Here is a 21,318-nt window from a genome sequence, read left to right as displayed (position 1 = left end):
TTCCAGTAAGACCAGCTCAAGTATTCAGGGATCTAAAAATTTAACAGGCAAAAACTGGAAGGTTGTGGTTGCCATGCATCAAGTTGCATTTAATAAGATTTAAAAAATAGTTATTTCATCCTGAGAGAAAGGTTGTAATAAATTATAAACTAAGCTAAATTAATCTGCACTCTTTCTGCTTGTGGAGAGTTGTGGAATTAAAAACACGTCAGTATGTGCACTAACTACACAGCCCAGTTAGCAGACACGTCTGGGCCTATCCCATGCTACTTTTGCTATTTATAGCTCAGGTATGTCACTGGTAAATGTGTTTTGGGCCACATGTGGTCCAGATGTCTGCTGCAGGCCTGGCCTGCGTTACGGTAAGTTTTGTGTGGGCCAGATGTGGTGGTGATGTGGCTGAGTTTTGGCAGCCAAACTCACGTGGCCGTAAGTCAAAGCCAAACAAAACTGCAGATGTGGGCCGTATTTGGGCCAAACACCTTTTGCTATCTGAGAAGTGACTAAATAAAGTTGTTTTATAGCTATTTCCTGTTCTGTTTAAAGTGCATTGAAAAAATTAGCATCTAACAAGACATAATCTTGATTTTCTTAACTTATATAAAAGGATGGGTTATAAGAACTCAGGCTAGCCCAGCTGACCAATCAGAGCAGACTGGACAGTCTGCCTAATTTCTGTACTTACAGATAAAAGTTAACATGCAGGAGAAAACATCATTCTTTTGGTTATATCATGACGTTAGAGCAGTAAGATAATTAAATCAAAGGAAAACCAATGAATGACTCTTCTGAGTCTTGGATTTATTTGTTGCCAACCATACTATCAACCCTGACCTTGTTCCATTGTGTGGACATATAGTAAGAGGCTAGCCATGAAAGCAGATGTGGCAGAACCTGCTTTATTAGATAGATATCAATTTTTTTTAAGTGTATTTTCTTTTTAAATGAAGCTGTTAGTTGGGTTCAGATTAAAAACACCTGTATGGCAGGTAAGAGGGGAAATGGTGAGAAACAGAAGTGTTTTATGAACATCATGTTTTTCCATGTTCATCTCCCCTCTGCTGCCAAAATACGTAAAATGATGCTAAAACTGAGAAAGTATAAATCTGCTTTCTCTACCAGGGCTGTGAGAAAAAAGGAGGTCACTTTTCCTCGAAGCTTGATCTTGACACATCACCTGGGCTGGGCCGAACCTTTGTCTCATATTAAACTATTAATAATGTCTAAACTATTGATTCTTTCATTTAAAGATAGTTTATGTGTTCCTCCAATGGAAGAAAGTAAAAACATAACAGGCAAAATCATAAACAGGATAAAAAACATCAACCAAAAGTGTAAAATTAAATCAAATATACATTTTACAAGGAAAGTAAATAAACCAGTCTCCAATCACACATACGTACACAATTAATTTTAAGAGGGAATGATTAATGCGGAGAAGCACGAAGTTGTCAAGTTCAACAAGGCTGACTGAATAGTTTTGAGGAACAGCTGACCGAGGTGACGAGGAAGTACAAAAATCTACAAAACATGAAGCATATAAACAGACATGGACATGCCGAGTGCAAAAACCCACCATGCTGCAGGAACTACGGGGCCAGTACAAACTTTATTTTTGTTATAGTTGCCAAGTCAATAAAATAAACAAACTGTCTTTCCCATTATGAGGATCATCCGATTCAACACTGATCCATCCTAAAAGTTAACCAAAGATCATCTCCTCAATATTTGTGCAAAATGAACACTCTTAAATAAAAAATATTTATTTTATTTAAACAGTTAGCATCTCTTTTTAAGCTCAGTCAAACTTTATATCAATGCTCTTTAATGGAGACAAACGCTAATGGATGTTATGCTAATGCTAAAGCTAAAGCTAGGCCAACAGAGAGAGGATTAGTTTGACAACCTAAAATAGTTTTCTTTAAATGAATAGAAAGAAATTAATATTTGTAACCATGGTAACTATTCAGAAAGATGACAGCCAGAAAATGCTTAAAATATAAATAAAAAATAACAAAATAAATGAAGATTTTCTAGTCTTAGTTGAAATAAACTTGATGCTAATGGATTCAAATGAAATTATTCAAATATGTCTAAAATGAATAAAACTAAACGTAAAAAATTGTCACTGATTAACATATTTATTTTTCTCCATGAAGTCTGGTTGATCGTATCAAGCATGGTTAAAACTAAACTTACTTGACTTTTGCAACCAAACGTGACGATGAGTAGATTTTATCTACTCATCGTTTTATCTAGATTTTATCTTTAATTCCAGGCCTGTATTTATGTGAAGAAGCAGGATGAAAACTGACAAGGACAAAGATTCAGTAATTACTTTGCCGACAGGTCTTTTGATCGTGGAGTTTGTTTACAGCTACGATACTGTGAGAATTTGAGAAACATCAACTTTTTGGAGGTCGCTTCAACAAGTTGATGTGACACTCAAATTTCTGCAGAGCCCGTGGCCTTCAACACAAAGCGATCCAATTTAGGTTAAAATGAAAGCGTATCACACTTTTCTGCACTACAACTCTACAGCCGCATTTCTGTTGAGCTGACAGTGATGGTGTAAAAACAGCACACACACATCTACATGGGCATACACACCAGATGAGATTGTCTTTCCCTCCCAAAAAGCAGGGTCTCCTATTTCCTCCAAACCCAGATCAGATATGGTTACTACCAAAACGTACCCCTGCCAAACTGTGCCAACAGGCGTTGTTCCTGGAAATGCAACCACCCACCTCTAAGGGTGGTTGCATTTTTTTGACCTTCAAACAATGTCATAAATTCCTCCTGTAAATATGACAACTATTATTATCAGTTATAGCCGATAATGAGGTGGAGTGCAGAGCGTCTCTGGTTGTAGAATTAATGTGGAGCCGTGTGACCGACTGCATCAGGAGGGGCTTTTATCTTCCACCACAGAAAGACAGACCACTGATTAAAGTTTCAGATGCCTCTGTAACGCAATAGCTCCGAATAAGGCAAACCAAAATAAACCAAGTTGCATATTATGTGAAGCAAGAAAAATAATCAAGTGAAGAGGGAAGGAGGGGTCAGAAAGTACAAAATTGAAAGGTGGCGTAGGGTACACCTAATCATACATTTACAAATGAGTCACCAAACGAAATTCCATGTCTCATTCATCAGAAAAAAAGCACCTCATTATCCTTCGTGGCTGACATCCATCTATGTCACATTAGGACCATGTGAGTTTGGTACAATATTGCGATGTCATGTCTGGCTCTTCAGTCTGGCACCAGTGCAATCAAGGCGGGGAAATTTCTTGTTGATAGGGAGCTTGGTCTGCATGTGAAATGCGGCTCTTTTATAATGGCTTCTTTTGAGGCACATCATTACATTCACTGTTAATGTTTCAACGGTATGTTGGAAATAAGTCTCCATTTCCGTGAGTAGGCATGATGCCCGCGCACTCTGCCTGCAACGCTTCTATTGTAGACAGTGGAGGCAGCCAAGTGGAAGGCATATTAGAAAGCAGGGGATATTGATTGTGGCTGGGGACGGTCTGCGCTTTGCATAGCAAATGGCCCCCATTACCATACCATCTCTGGATAATTAATGTGCAGTCAGTGAGCCTGTCGTTCGTTATCGGTCATTCTGATACTGTTCAATTTTCATCTCAACCTCATGCTTCTCTTAGGGAGCAGGGCTCTTCTGTGAGCCCCCCACCCCTCCTTCGCCATGCTCTGTTTTATAAATCACACACAAGAACCCTGGTCAACGAGTGTCTGCTGCTATCTCGCCCGAGGAAAGATGCTATCGCCATGCAACTGTCTTGCATCCTCTCATTATTCCAACATTATCCAGACACAAAGGCCATGGAAGGCTCTTGAAATTAGCATTTGTGTGGCATTTAAGTAGCAATATAAACCTGCTGTGAGTTGTGTGGCATTTGAGGTGTAGTATCATCCCACTGTGAATTAGCCTGCTCGTATTTGTTGCTCTTATCTGATATCTTCCTTATGGGAGAAAAAGGATTCAAGCCAGTTAAGCTTTTATATTATTGCAGTAAATGATGAGAGGAATAATTAAGAGTTAAACAAAGGAGGTTGCAATCAGCTGCAGTGAATGCCGATGGAAATTTTCTGGCTGCCACAAGCGCAGGAAACTGAATAACAATTACCGCCACTGGAGTCGTGCATTTGTCTATCTGGTGTATCAGTATCAGCCTGTAAAGTAAGAGTGGGTCCTTTCTGAAAGCAAAGGGGCCTCAGTTCTGTAGTTTCTTTTCCCAAGTGCTTGCGCAGGTTTAAAAATAGGCAGATTTACCCCAAGCTGCATCACAGGGATGAGATTTGCGGTCCTAACAGGCCGTGCAGATTGCCATTACTTATGCCTGACAAGCCTACCCTCTGATGTTTCCATGCTGGCCTATTTTAACAACATAAGCTGCTGCTACCGAGATGTGTATTTCCAAATTGGCTGAAAAAGGCTTGTCCCGGGGTTATAGTGAGGTTCCCAGGATGCATGTGGGCTGTCTGACAGACAAACATTTTACCTCAGCTTGTCAAATAAGGTAAACGTGCAGCAGAGCGTGTCTGTGTTTGAAAGAACCACTCACCTTTATGGAAGAAAGGCTTCTTCATACCATCGGGGAGGCGGGCTTTACGCTCCACGCCGTAGCCGTGACGCGGGCCGTGGTTTTCGTGAGCGTACCTCACCCCGTCTCTTCTGGCCACCTCGGCTGCCATTTTATCCCGCATCGCCTTGGCGCGTTCGGACTCTAGTGCAATCGCCTTCTCCAGCAGGGACAGATTCCCCTTCGTCATGTCGAATACTTCCTCTGATCGGTCCGATGTCACGGAGGCCGTGTCCTCGTCGAAGTCCCGGTGGTTGCTGTGATACCGCTCGTCCTGTGCACAGCTGGAGAAGGCCTTGGAGCGTGGGCTCAGCTGCTCCTCCAGCTTCATCAGATTGTCCATGTCGGAATAGTTCCTATCAAGCGTCCGTCTGTCCTCTTGGCTGCTGTGATAGTCTCCGTAGCCGTGATGCTGGGGCTGCTGATTGGGGTCCCCGCATAAGTAATGGTTCTGCTGCAACGGTCCGTTTCGATCGGTGGGCTTTGTCTCGCTTAGTTTCCGAGCCAAGTCGAAGCATTGGTTCCTTAGGCACTCCAGACTGCTTAAACACACCTCCTCGTCGCTGTTTTCCACTTGTCCATTACTGGTGGTCTTTATTTGTCCACCCCCGTGGGAACAGTCGACATCGTTCCCGACCATTCTGTCCTCAAACTCCTGTCCGTCCAAGCTGTCGGACAGAACCGCCCCGTGTCCCTGCGCCAGCAGTTTGAGGGAGTCCACCGTTTCCCGAACCACATCACTGTCCACATCCAAACTCAGATCTCCCCTCTGGGTTTCATCCCCTACCCCTTCTTCATCATCCTCCTCCTCTTCTTCCTCCTCTTCCTCCTCCTCCTCTTCATCCTCCTCTTCTTCCTCTTCTTCCTCTTCCTCTTCCTCTCCTTCGTCCTCAGCGCTGTTGGAGGAGTTGCTGTTCATCTCGGACTCTGTCATGGCGCGGTTTGCGGCGTCCTCTGCGATCTTGCCTAGGTTGAGGAGAGACTTGGCCACCAGCTCATCGTAGTTTTCATACTCGTTGTTGTTGTTGTCGTCCTTCTCTGATGTCGGGCCGGATTTTCCGCCGCCACCACCGTCTCCATCATTCCCCTCGCCAGTACTCATCTGATCGTCCTCTGTTGGAAAGAAAGAACAAACGTCTTGTAATTTCATTTCCATCATTCTATTTTCCTGGTAAATCAGATTTCTGGGCTTGGTCCATCTAAATTGGATAAGGAACTCTTTGCTTCCCCTAATAATTTACTTTGAGAGTCTTAACAGCAGCTTGTGTTCTGAATTGTGAATCACCACCGGAAGTTTGGGAAAGTTACAGAAAGCAATGCTTTTCCAATTCAGAATCTATACAATGAGGGAAAGCAGTTGAATTGTACAGTCTTATTTAGGTAATAATTCCCTTGATTTCTTTAGAATTGAGAGGTTTATAAAAGCTTCAAAACATTTTATTCACCACTCAGCAGTGAAAGATCAAAACCTTGTGACTGGGAATCTAAAATCTGAGCAATAATACAACACTATCTGTCACATGATGATTCCCAGTCAGCAGCTATTCATCGTTCACTAGTAAAGTTCTTTTTTCATTCCATCATCAGTATCTTCAGAATTCCTTTCAGTGCCTAATTGACTCTGACAAACTGCAAAAGGTTACTGAACCTTTTCTGTCAGTAATTTCAAGCACTCACTCCTGGAGAGCTTCTAGTCTCTCCTTTCACATTTCTGCCCCGAGCCGCCAAGAGCGCATCGCTCACACTGGCGTCTTATTTGCCACTTGCATTCCTGTGCAGAGAATTAATCTAAAGGTCTGCTCACAGTCAAAAACACACAGCTTTTTATTAGTGGGAGCAAGAAAATTTGGGACAGTGTTTTTGAATATGACTTATAAAAACAGTTCATAGCTGCATACTGTATAGGATGCTCACACATTTACATTTACACACACTCCAATCTAATTAGGGCAACACAGTATTGCTGCTTGGCGGTTGAGGGCTTCAGAGCGGGAAGAGAAACCAGTCACGAATGACCAGGCGCATATTTTGACAGTAGAAGGCTTCATACAGTAACCTCCTGCACCCGGGGGTTTAATTTTTGATGGTATGAAACGTGGCACAGGGAGGCAATTTGAAGAGCAATCAAGGTGCACAAAGGAGGAAACAGATTAAGGAGGGAACAGAGGGACCGCTCTGCCTTCAACTGGCGCTGGATTAGCAACAATAGATGTGCATGCTAGTGAGAAACAGAAAAACTAAAGAATCACAACCTGGAGATGGAATACTGATGTGCTGATGCATATGGATTCTCATTTTTTAATACGTTTAGGAGAAAAGGAGCAAATTCAAACACTGATTCCAGTAAACATCATACTGGTTAGGGGATTTGCAGAAATCATAAAGGCAGCGGCTTTCAGCAGCTAACTGCAGAAACAGAAGCAGTGACAGCTTGAAGAGACGGTGGCAACGGTCCACAGTGTCTGTGTTGGGGGCTAAAACCTCTGCTAATGAACACCAGTCTGCAGAGACTTTTTCACATGTCGGCAGGAAAATATGAGCACGGCTGCTGAGATGCCACATCAACACTTTGGGTGGATGAAGCTGAGCGCCAAACAGGGTTAACACACTCCTCTCTCAGAGCTTCAGTCTTAATTGGACTTGAAGGCACTGTCAGGTCCAATCGAGATGCGGGGGTGCAACGCAGAATCTGCTGGAGAGAAACCTGCCAGATCTAGTGTTGGGCGCATCACGGGGGAAGATGAGATAACATATGGGGCAGGAGTTTCTCAAATCCCAGTCCCAAAAGCAGGCAGGGTATTGCATCTTCAGGTAAAGAATATTAAACTAGTGCTCTGACTGGGTGCAGCTGTGCTTTTTCTAAAGCTTTTACATTTGTCAAATGTGGATTATTTTGATGCTAAAAGAGAAGAGAATAGTTTATCAGTAGCTCATTTGTTGTGTTGCAGCTTTAATACGACACGATGTTAAAAAAAATCTGTAAAATGACATTTTTTTTCCGTGTTTTGGAAATACAGGGAAAAACCAGTATTGGTAGATTTGAGTCACAGAGCCATAATTATGTGTTTTTCAGCTGGAGGTTTTAGTTCTTGGCTTGTTGTCATTGTAATATGTGGAAACTATGACCCTAGGGGTTGGGATAATGATGTCACATGTGTGGGGGAGTCCCTGTTTAATGAGAACCGGTGACCAGATGTTTGAAGGAGGCAGAAGGCCGAACAGTTTTCTGATCACTGCCGCAGGAAGTATTATAAAACCTTGTACATTACTGTATGAATAAACCCAAAACGGATTGAAATGTAAATAAAACTGCGCAACTCTTTGATTTTTGCATTGCCGGAAGCTCTGCGGTTTCAGTACACGATGCCATGAAGATCTGACCACACAGGTGGATACAAGGCTCACTGCTAATCAGCTGAGGTGGAAGCTGATGAAGTGGGTTGCTGCTCTTAAATTCCTACGGCACTACGGAGGTATTGCCGCCCAAGGGGAAAAAGGGAGACCTTAAAACATAAAAACATTCTTTAACCCCCAGGCCTCGGCATGTTTGTTTGGTGTGGCTACAGACAGATGATTGGCCGGATGTTTCCACTGTTCAGTCAATCCTTGCAGCTCCTCTATGTAACTGTGCAGCTGTGGAGTTTGAATCAGGTGAATTCTGATTTTGGCTATTTGTTCCAAGACTAATTGGTCAAGCCTTTTTGCCAGATTTCTGGACTGGTGTGTCAGGAACTGCAGAACTAGCCTTGTGTATTGATCTTGCAGGTTTTTTTGTGACTTTATCTCTTTACAATATTTCCTTCTCATCATGGCAATAATTTTTCATGTTAGTTCAACAAACATACCCATCACATTATAGAAAAATGTTTCATATTGTGTAAACGTAGTGTCATCCTGGGTGTTGAACCCCTCGGTACCAGACGTCCAGTGGGCGGGGCATTACATATGAATGTGCCTACACATGTTTTACGCCATTGGAAAGTTAAGATTCTAGAGATGTGAATGATGTATACCATTGCACGCTACAACCACAGCTGTAGATTGAGCTCCTGTTACATCACCAAGGGTCCAGTAAAACAGCTGGTCTACAACAAGGATTTTTTAGGGTTTTCTAAAGTCAAACATGAAGTAAAACTTAAGTTCTGAATTAGCCATTTCTCTGACCTGCTGTCTACAAACCATTTTTTCCCTCCAATGTTTTTTCTGTTAAAGAATAAAACATGTAAAACGTGTCACGTTCCAACAATATTTTCTCTCCTTAAAAAGCAAAATAAAAATCAAATTCCGTCCAAAACGCAGAATGTTTTATTTTTATAATTAGAATTTAATTTTTTTCTAAAATTAATTAAATTTTATTTGATTTTTTATTTTCACTTGAAATAAATCTTTAATTTTTATTTTTTGATCAATTTTCATTTGTTTTCTAAATCTAATTTGATTCAATTAAATTTAATTTTACTCTATTCTTCTTGGCTTTTTTTATTTTTAATTTTAGATTAATTAATTAAGTAATTAATTAATTTTCATCCCATATTAAGCTGCTGGGGCCCAGATTGAGATGGTTCAGACCACATCTGGCTCTCAGGCCACATGTTTTCCGTGTTACTGTTGAACCAAAGAAAATCCGTCATGATTATTGGGAGGTTTAAGGATGCTGGTGGGTGGTTAACTTTTGACTGGCCTGCTGGTTTTTAACAGGTTTAGCAAAGTACCAGTTGACTGAATTAACAACGTGACATGAAAGTGGTACCTGCTGGTTCCTCTAACATCATGTCAGACAGGAAATCTCTGGACATCTTAAAAAATAAAAGTCTTATTTTCAGCCATTGTGGCGGACGAGTAGAACGAGAAGACAAAAGTCTCACCTTGCTCTTGATTCTGCTCTCCTTCATCATCCTCTCCTTCTTCATAGTCCACCTCCTCTACCGCTTCCTCTTCCTCCTCGACCCTTACTTCATCACTCTCCTCCTCCTCTTCTTGCTCCACCTCTACCTCCTCTTCTTCCTCCACCTCTTCTTCATCCCCTTCTCCTTCCCCTCTGTCCTCCTCCTCTCCATCTTCTTGCTCCATTTGTTCTACATTATAGTCCATATATCCTTCCATATCTTCTTCCTCCTCTTCCACTTCTCCCTCCTCCTCCACAGCTCCCTCCTCCTCTTCCTCCTCCCTGTCGTCCATCTCCTCGGTCCCATCTGTTTCGTAGCACTCCTCCATTGTGGAGTTGTCCATGTCATCCAGGTAGCTGCTTCTCTTGGGGGAGGTTTCCAGGGTTTGTCTGTCTAGACTCTTTCTTTTCTTGGCCAAAGGGCAGCCGTACACACTGTGGAGGAGAGATAAGGCGGCAGCCGTTAGCCACTAAATTATTAGCAGCACTAATGCTCATTCCAACAAATCTGTGTTGAAATGCTGCAGTTTATTAACTAAACATGAAAGGAAGCACACAGGTGCATACAGCAGGGAAAGTAATACCTCTAAAGCAGGGCTTCTTAACTTTATTTTTTTACGCTGGGGGCCAACTTTTCCAGTAAAAACTGGTCTAGGGCCCATTTAAATTGATCTCACTCTTAGTTTAATTTGTATTCAATAAATAACCCAAATCCATTTGCAATTTAACAGCTAAAACTTTGTAAAATATGACATGATAAAAATGATCTAAAAAATATGATGATAATACAATAAGATCATCACAAATACATTTATATATCATATGTAGAAAAGGAGGCCCAATAGGCTGATAATTCATGGAAAAAAGTCAAGCAAGGCTTATAATCTACAAAATACTAGATTTTACTACTGACTTGGAAAAAAAAAGATGGAAATTTGACCCATAAAAGGACGCAGTGAGAAAATACATTCAAAATAATAAAAGGTTCAAATGAAATAAATTTCAGTGAAAACAATTCATTAAATTTTTTTCTTAGAATTTCTTTAAGAGTCACCAGATGTGACAGACGTTTTCTGCATCAGTAGTTCATTTTCTTTGTTGAAAATTTTACCAGTTTTCCCACAGAGCTAAATGTTTGGTGCTTAGTGTTGAAGGCTTCAGAGCTTCACAACGGCTAATGTTAGCAAACACTCCATACAGAACTCTCAGCCCCACCTTATTACCTCCGTTTACTAAATCGTACTTAATTAATTGGATTGTTCTTCCACAAAATTTTTGCCTTTTGATGAGGGGGTTTGGGACCACTCTGTTTTCATTTTGTCATTTGAAATACTTCTTCATACCTTTAGCTACAGGCTAGCGGCTAGCTGAGTCTTCTGCTTAGTGGAGTTTGTTGAACAACTAACTGACACATTACTGCCACTAAGTGGTGGGAAGCTGCATCCGAACTGAGCTTCTCATGGAAAACAATATATGTTGTTTCTTTAACTGATAAGTTAATTACGTGATCCTGCGTCCCTCAAGTTTTTTGAGGTGCTCTAGGTGGCGCTCGAGGCTCAAGCATGGGCCACAGTCCCATTGTTAAGATTCACTGATCTAAAGTGAGCAACGAGATGAACTTGTTTACTTTTGAGCTTGTGATAAAATGCTCTCTTTCTCCTAAAAAGCAGATCCAAAGAACGAAACAAAGCAAGCGACTTAACATCAGTTTGTTTTTCAGGCAGGATAAACTCATCTCCAGACTGCACCTGCTCTGAGTGCAGCCTGTCTGGAATCGACTGTAGGGCAGCGGCTTGTAGCCTGAAAATTGAATCCGACTAAGGCACCTCAGGGTTTAATGTATTCTCTGGCTCCCCTCAGCACCAAGGGGACGGATCCTAATCTGATAATCTGATAATCTGTGTATTTGCTCAAGCTATTGATCACAGAATGTTAATCCATTTGATTCATCAAACCTCTGAGAGTCCCACGCTGCTAATTGGCGTGGTTTGAGAACGCACCCACACAGTCAGTATTGTGAGTGTTTTGGCCGTCAACTCCAGGCTGGAGTGTAAGAGAGCTCCACACACTTTGGGTTTGATTATTCAGCTATGAAATATCCATGGCTCCTGCTTTAACAACCTTTAGATGCACGGATGGATGGATGGATGGATGGATGGATGGATGGATGGATGGATGCATGGATGGATGGATGGACGGATGGATGCACAGATGGATGGATGAATGGATGCATGGATGGATGCACGGATGGATGCACAGATGGATGGATGGATGGATGCATGGATGGATGCACGGATGGATGGATGGATGGATGGATGGATGCATGGATGGATGGATGGACGGATGGATGCACAGATGGATGGATGAATGGATGCATGGATGGATGCACGGATGGATGCACAGATGGATGGATGGATGGATGCATGGATGGATGCACGGATGGATGGATGGAAGGATGGATGGATGGATGGATGCACGGATGGATGCACAGATGGATGGATGGATGGATGGATGGTGCATCAACGACCAACATCGTACCACCCTCACACACATGCACACACTTCCATCAGTCAGTGGCAGGTTAAATCTCACCTAGCCAGGGATTCCTTAATGGTCTGACCCCCTGCACCACCCGCAACCAGGGGCCTCATTTCATTCATCTAAGCCTACATGGAAACTCATTCCCTGCCTGACAACCTTTCCCCCAGGGTGGTGAGAGGGTCTGCGGGACAGTGAGGGAGGGGGGTTATGCTGCAGCATGGTGATCAATAGTGCTTGTGACCAAACATCTCAAAAGCACATTAAAATGCCACTCATCCTGGCCCCTCTGTTCCAGGGCCCTCTCCAAATAAATCAAGGGCCGGTCCCAGCAGGTTACCGGCTGCCAAGGCAGGCGAGCTTCAGGAGAGGAGAAGAGGTGGAGGGGAGGGAAGAGAAGTGGTGTGAAAGGCAGATAGACACAGGTTCTCACCTCTCCCTCCTTGTATTGTATTCGGGTCTTGTGTTTCTACCTCTAACAATGAAGCAGTCTGAATACTGCCTTTCCTGTCAGGCTTTGAGCTGCAGCAAAGCTCCGTGTCTGACAGGTATTAATGCAACTACACCTGAATCACTCCAAAAATAATAAAAAAGAATAAATGCTGCAACATCGGCTAATGGAGGGCAAATAATAAATGCTGGGTTGTGTATTTCAATGTATTCTCAAAAGGAGTCAAGTGTGCTTCATTGTTTTGGGTCAGGATTATACAAACAAAGATGACTTGAAGAAGAAAGTGAGAACAATATAACACTGACTCAGATATTTGAACTAAACCTTGGTGCATATACACACAAAACCTCTCATATGTTTATATTTTTGCTTACAAAACATTCCGACTTTGTTGTAATCTTTTAAAGTCTTTAGCAATAGTTTTCCAGCTTTCTGAAGGTTTTCAGTGTTTTTTCTTTTTTCTCCCTCATTTCCAGTCTCTGCACAGGTTGGCCAACTCTGACCTATGAATCGTTGCTGTGTCGACACATAACAGACAACCAGCAGCCTGTCACAAAAACACATTATTTGTTTCCATGTCTTTAGTTTCATCTGTGAAAACCAGCAAAGATCAAACTGTATGACAGAAAACAGGATTTTAGCAGCAACAAGGTGATTCTTGAACAGCTTTTAGCTGAAAAGCTGGGAAATCAGAGCATGGAGGCAGAAACTGGAAACAAGGTGGAAAAACAGAGTCAGGACTAAAAAAAAAACTATCTACAGCAGATGTACAGGATCTGAAATCCAGCAAAGACCTGAACCAGGACCTGAGAGATGCATCTGGACCTTCAATTGATCCATCTACTGTTGGCCGAAGCCTCATCAGAAATGGTCTCCATGGAAACATGGCTGACAAGAAGCCGTTCTTAAGGAAGGGAAACAAGGAGAAAAGGCTGAGGTATGTCACATGACACAAAAACTGGACTGAAGGAGGGATGGAGCCTCCCCAGAACCCGGACTTCAACAGCAGGTTGAAGCAGTGTGAGATCATCTGGACAGAGAATGGGAAAAAAAGGCAGAAACATCCAAAATAAGAGCCTTGGAAAGTCCTTCAAGAAGTCTGGAGAAGTATTCCTGAAGACCACTGAAATGACAGAAAGCTTCTCTAAGAGGGTTCAGACTGTGATGAAGGATAAAAATATTCATTTTCAAGCTTCTTACAACTGAGCAAATTTCTTAGCATCATACTCCGATGAATGCTTCTCTAAATTTCTGCACTTTTCTGGTAACATACAGAAACGAGACATGAAGGGAGGCTCAGGAGTTTTGCACAATGCTGCAAATGACTATTATTTGGTAGGAATTGTATAAACTGTAGAACTTCTGTCTTCTTATGTCCTCCTGTCCCCAAGCTGTCAGATTGCTGCAACTCTCTGAAAGGTGTTTACCCTATGATGACTAAACCCCAGGAAGCCTCCACAGTTTGGCAATCCCACGTTCCCTGGCTCTGTCGCTATGTGACCTTGGCTTCCGCATTCATCATTGCAGGCGCTGCATCCCACTCACTGCACTCCTCAATTAAAATTCCAGAAATAATTAAGAGGTATTGAAAAGAAGACACACTTAGCAGGCTCTGTGCAGAGAAAGGAAGGACATGAGAAAATACTGTACCACTCCAAGTTTCCTGTCTGCTTTGTCCCCTGGCAGAATGACAAAAATCCTCCAAGAGGAGTGTGCATGGTGAGAGGTAGCAATCAAAGAAGAAAGGAGCTTCAGATCACAAAAAAGACCACTTCATTTTTTATGGAGTGGGCATCCTCAGCGTTACAAGATGGAACAAATTCTATTACAGTGTGAACAAGAGGCCCCTTAATGCAGAATAAACCTCTCTGGAAGCATTATACCGAGAGGGCTCCCATTCCTGGAGCATTAAAGTGAGGCAGGGGAGAGGAGTGGCAGCAGAAGGAGAGCTCCTGTTCGGCTAATTTCTGTCGACAGTTGAGCGACTGCAGGAATGCGACAGCGTTGCCACGGTGCCTTTATTAGCAGTCATATTAGTGGCTGTTCGCAGCAGGGGCAAAAGCTTTAGCCGGTCATTACCATCGCCCATATCTGTCTCCCTGACACAGGGATGAGGGTGTTGATGCTGCCTCCCTCACATCTCCTCATTTCATATTTATCCCTCTCCCTCCAAACATCTTTCTCCTCCTTCATGTTGGAGAATATCACCTCGTCTTATTTCTCTCCACATTTTTCTATGCTGCACACAGTGAAGCCTCCACAGAGCAGACTGGAGATGGGGGTGAATGCACCACCTCTGACTGTGCTCCCTATCCAGCAGGAGGATCTATAGACACGTGTGGCAGAGCCCCGTCTCCATGGTGATACCCTCCAGAAATCCACGAGGGATTCGCCATTCTCGCAGCCAGCCAGCCAGCGAGGAAAAAAAAAAATGAGAGAGAGAGCGAAAGAGAGAGAGAAAGAGAGCAGGCAGGAGGAGAAAATAAGAGGTAGGGAGGAAAATTAGAGGCTATAGGAGCGAGGCAGATGGGAGAATGTATGTTTTTGTGCATTTTCATATGTGTGTTTGGGCCTCTTTTGTGTGCGCACAAAACTGGGAAACATAAAGGTAGAAGAGCTGAAAGGAAAAGGACAGTTTCATGTGTGTGAAAGAGGAGGGAGCATCATTTCAGAGCTGTCAGGTTGCTCCTGCCAGCACAGAAGAACAAAAGACAGTCTCTAGGTGGAAGGAGGCTCAGCGCCGAGCAGACGCTGCAATTTGGGGCGTTTTCTGGTGGCTCAGGCTCCAGCTCGCATATCAGCTGCTTTGGTCCATCCACACACACACACACACACACACACACACACACAGATGACTGTCAGACTATCCTGGAACTCATAAAATATTACTTCATAGCTAGGGTCTGAAAATAATCCCCACTGCTGCTGAAACTTAGATGATGTTTGAGGGAAAGCAAATAATTACATGTAGAATAAGAGCAACATTTAAGCATTTCAGCACCGCATTGCAATGACAGATTAACATTTATCATCAATACACTTGTTTATTTAATTTATTTTTGACTGTAATTGTGGTGAAATTGGCTTCCACTGGCTCAAGAAGACTGTTGTCTACTCACAGTTTTAGCTCTAATTTGTAGTTCCCACCAGAGACTGTAAACCATTAAAAAAAGTGAAACTGGGAGGTTTTTAGATGTACAAGGTGTGATTATTGCACATTTCCAATGCGAGAGTAATTAAATCAGATTCTGTAATGTTGAGATTACATGATTCAATCTAGCCAGACTGTGCCTTTAAGACAGAGGGTGTCGGGAAACTACGAGATCATCTCAGAACGAGGGCAGCAGAGCGTAAAATGATGGGATGTCCGGCTCTTTTCAAAGGTTCTCTTACGGCTACCACACAGCTCTTCATTTAACAGCCCTCAGAGCTTCTATTTTAGCCTAATTAAGCATTTATGAAGGGTTTGTATGTTGGTAATCAATTTTCTTTACTTAGCCTTTTCAAAAAAAACTTATTTTTATGCTTTTTTTTTTGTTAAAAAGTTCTAACCTTGTAATGAAAAACGGAACAAAGAACCACAACAAACAAAGCAAATAAATAAAGGCCAAAGTCTTCATGAAGTCTACGTTATCTCAGAGGGAAAAGTAAAATGTGATGTAGCATTTTTTTTAAACATATCAGTTTTGATTTGCTAATTTCTTCACTTTTTCCAGACGTACTTGTAATTTAGAGCCATCTTCCTGTCCCTCTGTTCCTCTTTGTGTCTGGCCTGTACCACAGCACTTGCTGACTTCACCTTCTTCCTAAGCTCCGGGTCTTTCCTCACTCGTGATTGGCCGCATGGTGTAACCATCAAAATAAAGTCCCGCCCTTTCTGATGATCCGACACTTCTAGTTCAGCTCAGTCTGAATGTGAAATCTTTTTTCAGTTGTTGAATTTAAACTTAAATGATGAGCACAAAGTCATCACCAGCTTGTTTGTTATCTTCATTTGTTCACACTTGCTGGCTGTTTGTAAACAGACTGTTTTCCAGTGTTAGCTGGCTAACACATAGAAGTGTGGGAAATATTTTAAATGAAAAAGTATTTCCACATGATTTTTTCCTTTTAATCATTTTTGTTGGACTAACATAATGAGTTGAATGGGCTGAAGTTTTTTAACATAATTGTTATTAATGTAAAATGAGTTTGATCAACACTGTAAAATTAAGTTGGGGAAAAACTGAGGTGAGTTGAACAAAAACCTTTTAAATAGAACAAACTACAATAAATGAAACTGGACCAAGTGACAAGAAATAAGATGAACTGTCATCAATTAAGCTGGAATAACAGAGCTGCATAATGTTAAAATAAAACAAATGAATCATGTGGAAATCCTTTCCAGACTTATTGTTCTTTAAAGATGGTCGTTGTTAGTAGATCTTTAGGTGTAGTAGTGGACCACATCAGTCCACCTCTGAGGTCTTTACACTGGCTGCCGGTCCGTCAGAGGATAGACTTTAAAGTTCTGCTGCTGGTCTATAAAGCTCTGAATGGTTCAGGATCAAAATACATCAGAGACCTCTTGACCCAGTGTGAACCTACCAGAACCCTCAGGTCACCTGGATCCAGTTTCTTATCAGTTCCAGAGTCAGAACCAGACATGGAGAAGCTGCATTCAGCTTCTATGCTCCACATGTCTGGAACAAACTCCCAGAAAGCCTCAGATCAGCTGAAACACTCAGTTTATTTAGATCCAGGTTAAAGACCCACCTGTTCTCTGCTGCATGGAGCTAGTTTCTATTTAGAGTCCAGATCTGGACTCCTTCTTTTAAGCTGGAATTTTTAAACTTTATCATGTTTACTGTTTTTATCTAATGTTCTTTCTGTTCTGTTTTTATTTTAAATCATGCTTCTTATTTCTGAAGTTTCAATGCCTCTGTAAAGCACGTAAATTAGCCTTGCCTGCACAATGGATAACCTCTAGCTTGGTCTTGAGCTTGGTCTCGATAAGTGTCTAATTTCCAATACCAACCTCATGAATGTATCTTTTATTTGTATTTTATCTTATGTTATTCCAGTCCAGCGTATTTAATTTTTTCCAACAAATCATCATGGTGCAGCCCACACTCACAAGAAAACACGTACATAAGGAGCAGAAACAGAAAACCTGTGATACTTTGACTGTTAAATATGGGGCAAGTGATTCAGAATTTAAATAATATTTTTATCAATATCTAATCCTAACACCTAACCTCAACCAAACATGATGGACAACATATCTGGACAACATTGGGTTGGACGGGCTTTTAATTTGATTGGCTGATGAGACTATCCAAAGTGCAACTCCACCATCTACCCTTCCTACCTCTTTATAAGCTTTTGTTTTTAACACATTTGGTAGTTGAGTGATATTTTTGAGACAGTTTCACATTAGGCATGTTTTTGTAGCCCAAAATTTGCATTAATCTTACAGTTTTTGAGCCTGCATTATCAACCAAATAGGTAGCTCCTGGGGTGGGAATCTCTAGGCACCTCTTGTTTACATTTTCCTGTCTAGATAGCAACCAGTCTTCTATGTGCTGAGCAACACCTTCCAACATTTATCCTCAGTCTGACTCCATCCGAGATGCTGGCTGCTCATATTTACTTCTTTTTGTCCTATCTGCCAAATCCCAAACGCCGAGCTTGTGAGTAAAACGGGGAGTTTGTGCAGCGTACTGATAGTGTCCCTATCAAGGAGGCGGAGTGCAGCTGGTGGGAAAAGATGCTGAGAGCATTAAAGATGAGATGAGACAGATCAGGACCGCTCAGATGGTTGTTGTTGCTGCACCAGATGAGATGCTAAAACATGCCATTAGATTCTGTTATATGACGTAGAGCTTATTGTAAAATCTGATTATTTCATCCTTTTTTTGGAAAGACAATCAGTTGATTGAGGAGATAACTGCTCCAGTCTGTGAAAGTGTACCTCATGATAACAAGTGCTGCATATTTACAGCATCTAATCACCAAGAAGCTGCGTTTTGATCTGCTAGGATATCGATATGTGCATCATACCAGTTATCTTGCATAATTTGCCGGTGGAAGCTGTGAGCAGGAAGAACTCACGGAGCAGCTGATTCTGAAGGTTTAATGTGGCTATCTGTCATCCTGCAGCTAAAATCACTCCTGGATTAGCCAGGTAAGGAGTCTCTCCACCGGCGTAATGATTTCAATCAATCACCTTGACTCAGGGACGCACACAGAGAGCCCAGCTAGTTAGCTGCTAACCCGTCAGCCATCTTGGAGAAGGAATTCCTTCTTTACTGGCAGTCACAGTAGATGATTGTTCATATGAGCTGATGGAGCTATCCTTTTACTTAACAATGCATCAAAAATCAAAATAACAGATAGTTTGTTGCACAGAATCATGTAGGAAACCCTCAAAATTTAGAAAAGGTACTTGTGAAAAAATTATTTTCAGGGTTTCTATATGAAGCATGTGTCTTACTGTGATGAGTGAACCAATCACAGGCCTATAAATGGAGCCAATCAGTGAATAACAGCTGCCATTAGCTGCTTTCTGACCACAGTAACCTTCTGTGGGGTCTCGTGGAGGCTCCTTTGCTCAACCCTCCTCTATTTATTCCATTTATTCCATTTCCATTACAAGAATCAGGAGCTAAAAAGACAGTTCAGCAAGAAATTTCACCCCTGAAAGCTTTTCCCAGTTTTATTTCTGCCTTTTTGTCTCCATCACCTCAAGTTTTTATTTTCCAGTATTTGTAAAATATGTTCAATTCTAAAATGTACTGCAGGAAACAACAATGGCACTTCATTCATAGGGCTGCTTTGTGGTGTTGTGTTGGATCTCAGCAAAGACTTTCATGGATTTACATGTTCTCCAAGTACTGCTTTTCATGGTAGGTTGAGCAGTGATTATAACTGGCCACAGGGCTGAATGTGATCATGTATGGATGTTTATCTGTTATCTGTTTCTGTGATATAACAACAACCTGTTTAGCCAATCCCCCCAAAGCAAGTCTGGAAAAGATATATACAAATGCTGCTTCTAGAAGATCATAGAAATTACTTGAATGAATGAACAAAAATCCATAAACACTCACAAGCTACTTTATCAGCTCCACCTGTTCAACTGCTTATTAACACAAATTTCTAATCAGCCAATCACAAGGCAGCATCTAGTCATGTAGACGTGCTGAAGACGACTTGCTGAGGTTCAAACTGAGCTTCAGAATGAGGAAGAAAGAAGATTTAACTGACTTTGAACATGGTTGCTGGTCTGGGTATTTACTGGGATTTTCACACACAACCATCTCCAGGGTTTCCAGAGAATGTTCTGTAGAAGAGAAAACATCCAGAGCAGCAGTTGTCTGGACCAGAACGTCTTGTTGATGTCGGAGGTCAGAGGAGAATGGGCAGACTGGTTGGAGATGATAGAAAGGCAACAGGAGGTCAGACCAGCACTGGTTCTGCAGAAAAGCATCTCTGAGCAAACAACACGTCCAACCTTGAAGCAGATGGGCTACAGCAGCAGAAGACACACCGGGTGCCTCCTGCACCTGCTTTCTAGAACATGACGATGAGTTGACTGGACTCCAACGGGCTCCACAGCCACCAGATCTCAGTCCAGTAGAGCAGCTTTGGGATGTGGTGGAACGGGAGATTCTCATCATGGATGCAGCCGACAAACCTGCAGCAACTGTGTGATGCTGTCAAGTCAATATGGAGAAAACCTCTGAGGAAGGTTTCCAACACCTGCTTCCATCCATCTATCATACCAAGAATAAAAAAGGTGGACCTGATGTGTCTGTAACAGTAAAAACCAGCAGCCTGATTATTTACTGTAATTGCTGTGTAGAATAACAGGACAAATCGGCCCTCTCTGTTTCATGTTTACTACACCTCACCCTTCCACTGCAGAGGGCAATTTGGGACTCTTTAGACATTGATGTAATTTAGTTGGCAGCTGCTATGAGTGGACAGCTATCCAGGGGTGGGGAAGGGGAAGGAGAATCCGGTGTGGGGTTGTGTTGGGGTTCAGAGGTTAGGCGTCAGGATGTGCCCGAGCCTGGAGCTGGCCCTGAGCATCTGCCCCCCACCCCCCACTTGTTATGACTGAGGTCCCTCTGGCACGCTCCACACTCACAGCACATGATCCGTTATTCCCTTTGATGTCTCTCCTCGGGGAGACGGTTATAAAAACAAAAAAGGAAGGAAAAAAAGAGGATGAATAAAAGCATAAACACCACCTGTTTATCTGACGCCAGGTGATGTCAGAGCGGTAGTTTGCAGGCTTGTCATAATTCACAGGAAGCAAATATGGTGGAGAAATTACAAAGGGAAAAATAAATATGTGCATGCCACTGCGAAGTTGCCAGCTCTGATTTTTAAAGGCTTTCAAAGCGAGTTTCAAGCTGCATTAGAGGACACAGAACATGCAGGGGGAAAATTACTCAGTGTACAAAGACAGAGATGCTACAATGCTGTATTTCACTATTATTACAGGAGTGACGGCAGCTGAAGAAGGCACGAGCCAATCACCGTCCGGCTCCATCGTACCGTAGAGATGATAACAGCTGAATCAGAGCCAAGCTGAAATGAACCCCAAGGCTCCTCACGCACTCTGAAGTGTATACGCTAATGACAGAGCTGACACATCCAACCAGCTCGCTCCTTTCACCCTCAGCCCACACTGTCTTTTTTAGTGATATAAAGCTTTTCCCATTAAATATGGAAATTTCTGCTTCGGTGACAGATACTTCACAGAAGGGGGTTGGTGGCATATTCTGTGTTTTTTGGGCAAGGGAAGTGGCAGATTTTGATTAATGCGACCTTATCTGGTGCTGCACA

General features: G+C 42.3%; 1 protein-coding gene across 7 annotated transcripts in view; it reads right to left on the bottom strand.

Moving 5' to 3' along the window:
• myt1lb (myelin transcription factor 1-like, b) overlaps window positions 1–21,318 on the bottom strand; it is a 132,058-nt gene that overhangs the window by 33,125 nt on the left and 77,615 nt on the right. For 6 of the 7 annotated variants that reach the window (XM_041971354.1, XM_041971355.1, XM_041971357.1 and 3 more), the window contains 2 exons: window positions 9,472–9,926; window positions 4,589–5,719 (listed from right to left, as the gene is read on the bottom strand). In XM_041971354.1, the coding sequence (XP_041827288.1) occupies window positions 4,589–5,719; window positions 9,472–9,926 (1,586 nt within the window). The remainder of the gene's footprint in view (window positions 1–4,588; window positions 5,720–9,471; window positions 9,927–21,318) is intronic. The other variant, XM_041971361.1, reaches the window with a different exon arrangement.

Source organism: Melanotaenia boesemani, chromosome 20, assembly GCF_017639745.1.
Source record: "Melanotaenia boesemani isolate fMelBoe1 chromosome 20, fMelBoe1.pri, whole genome shotgun sequence".
Classification (NCBI taxonomy): Eukaryota; Metazoa; Chordata; class Actinopteri; order Atheriniformes; family Melanotaeniidae; genus Melanotaenia; species Melanotaenia boesemani.
Note: the sequence above shows the minus strand (reverse complement) of the source record. Positions and strands in the feature narration are given on the sequence as shown.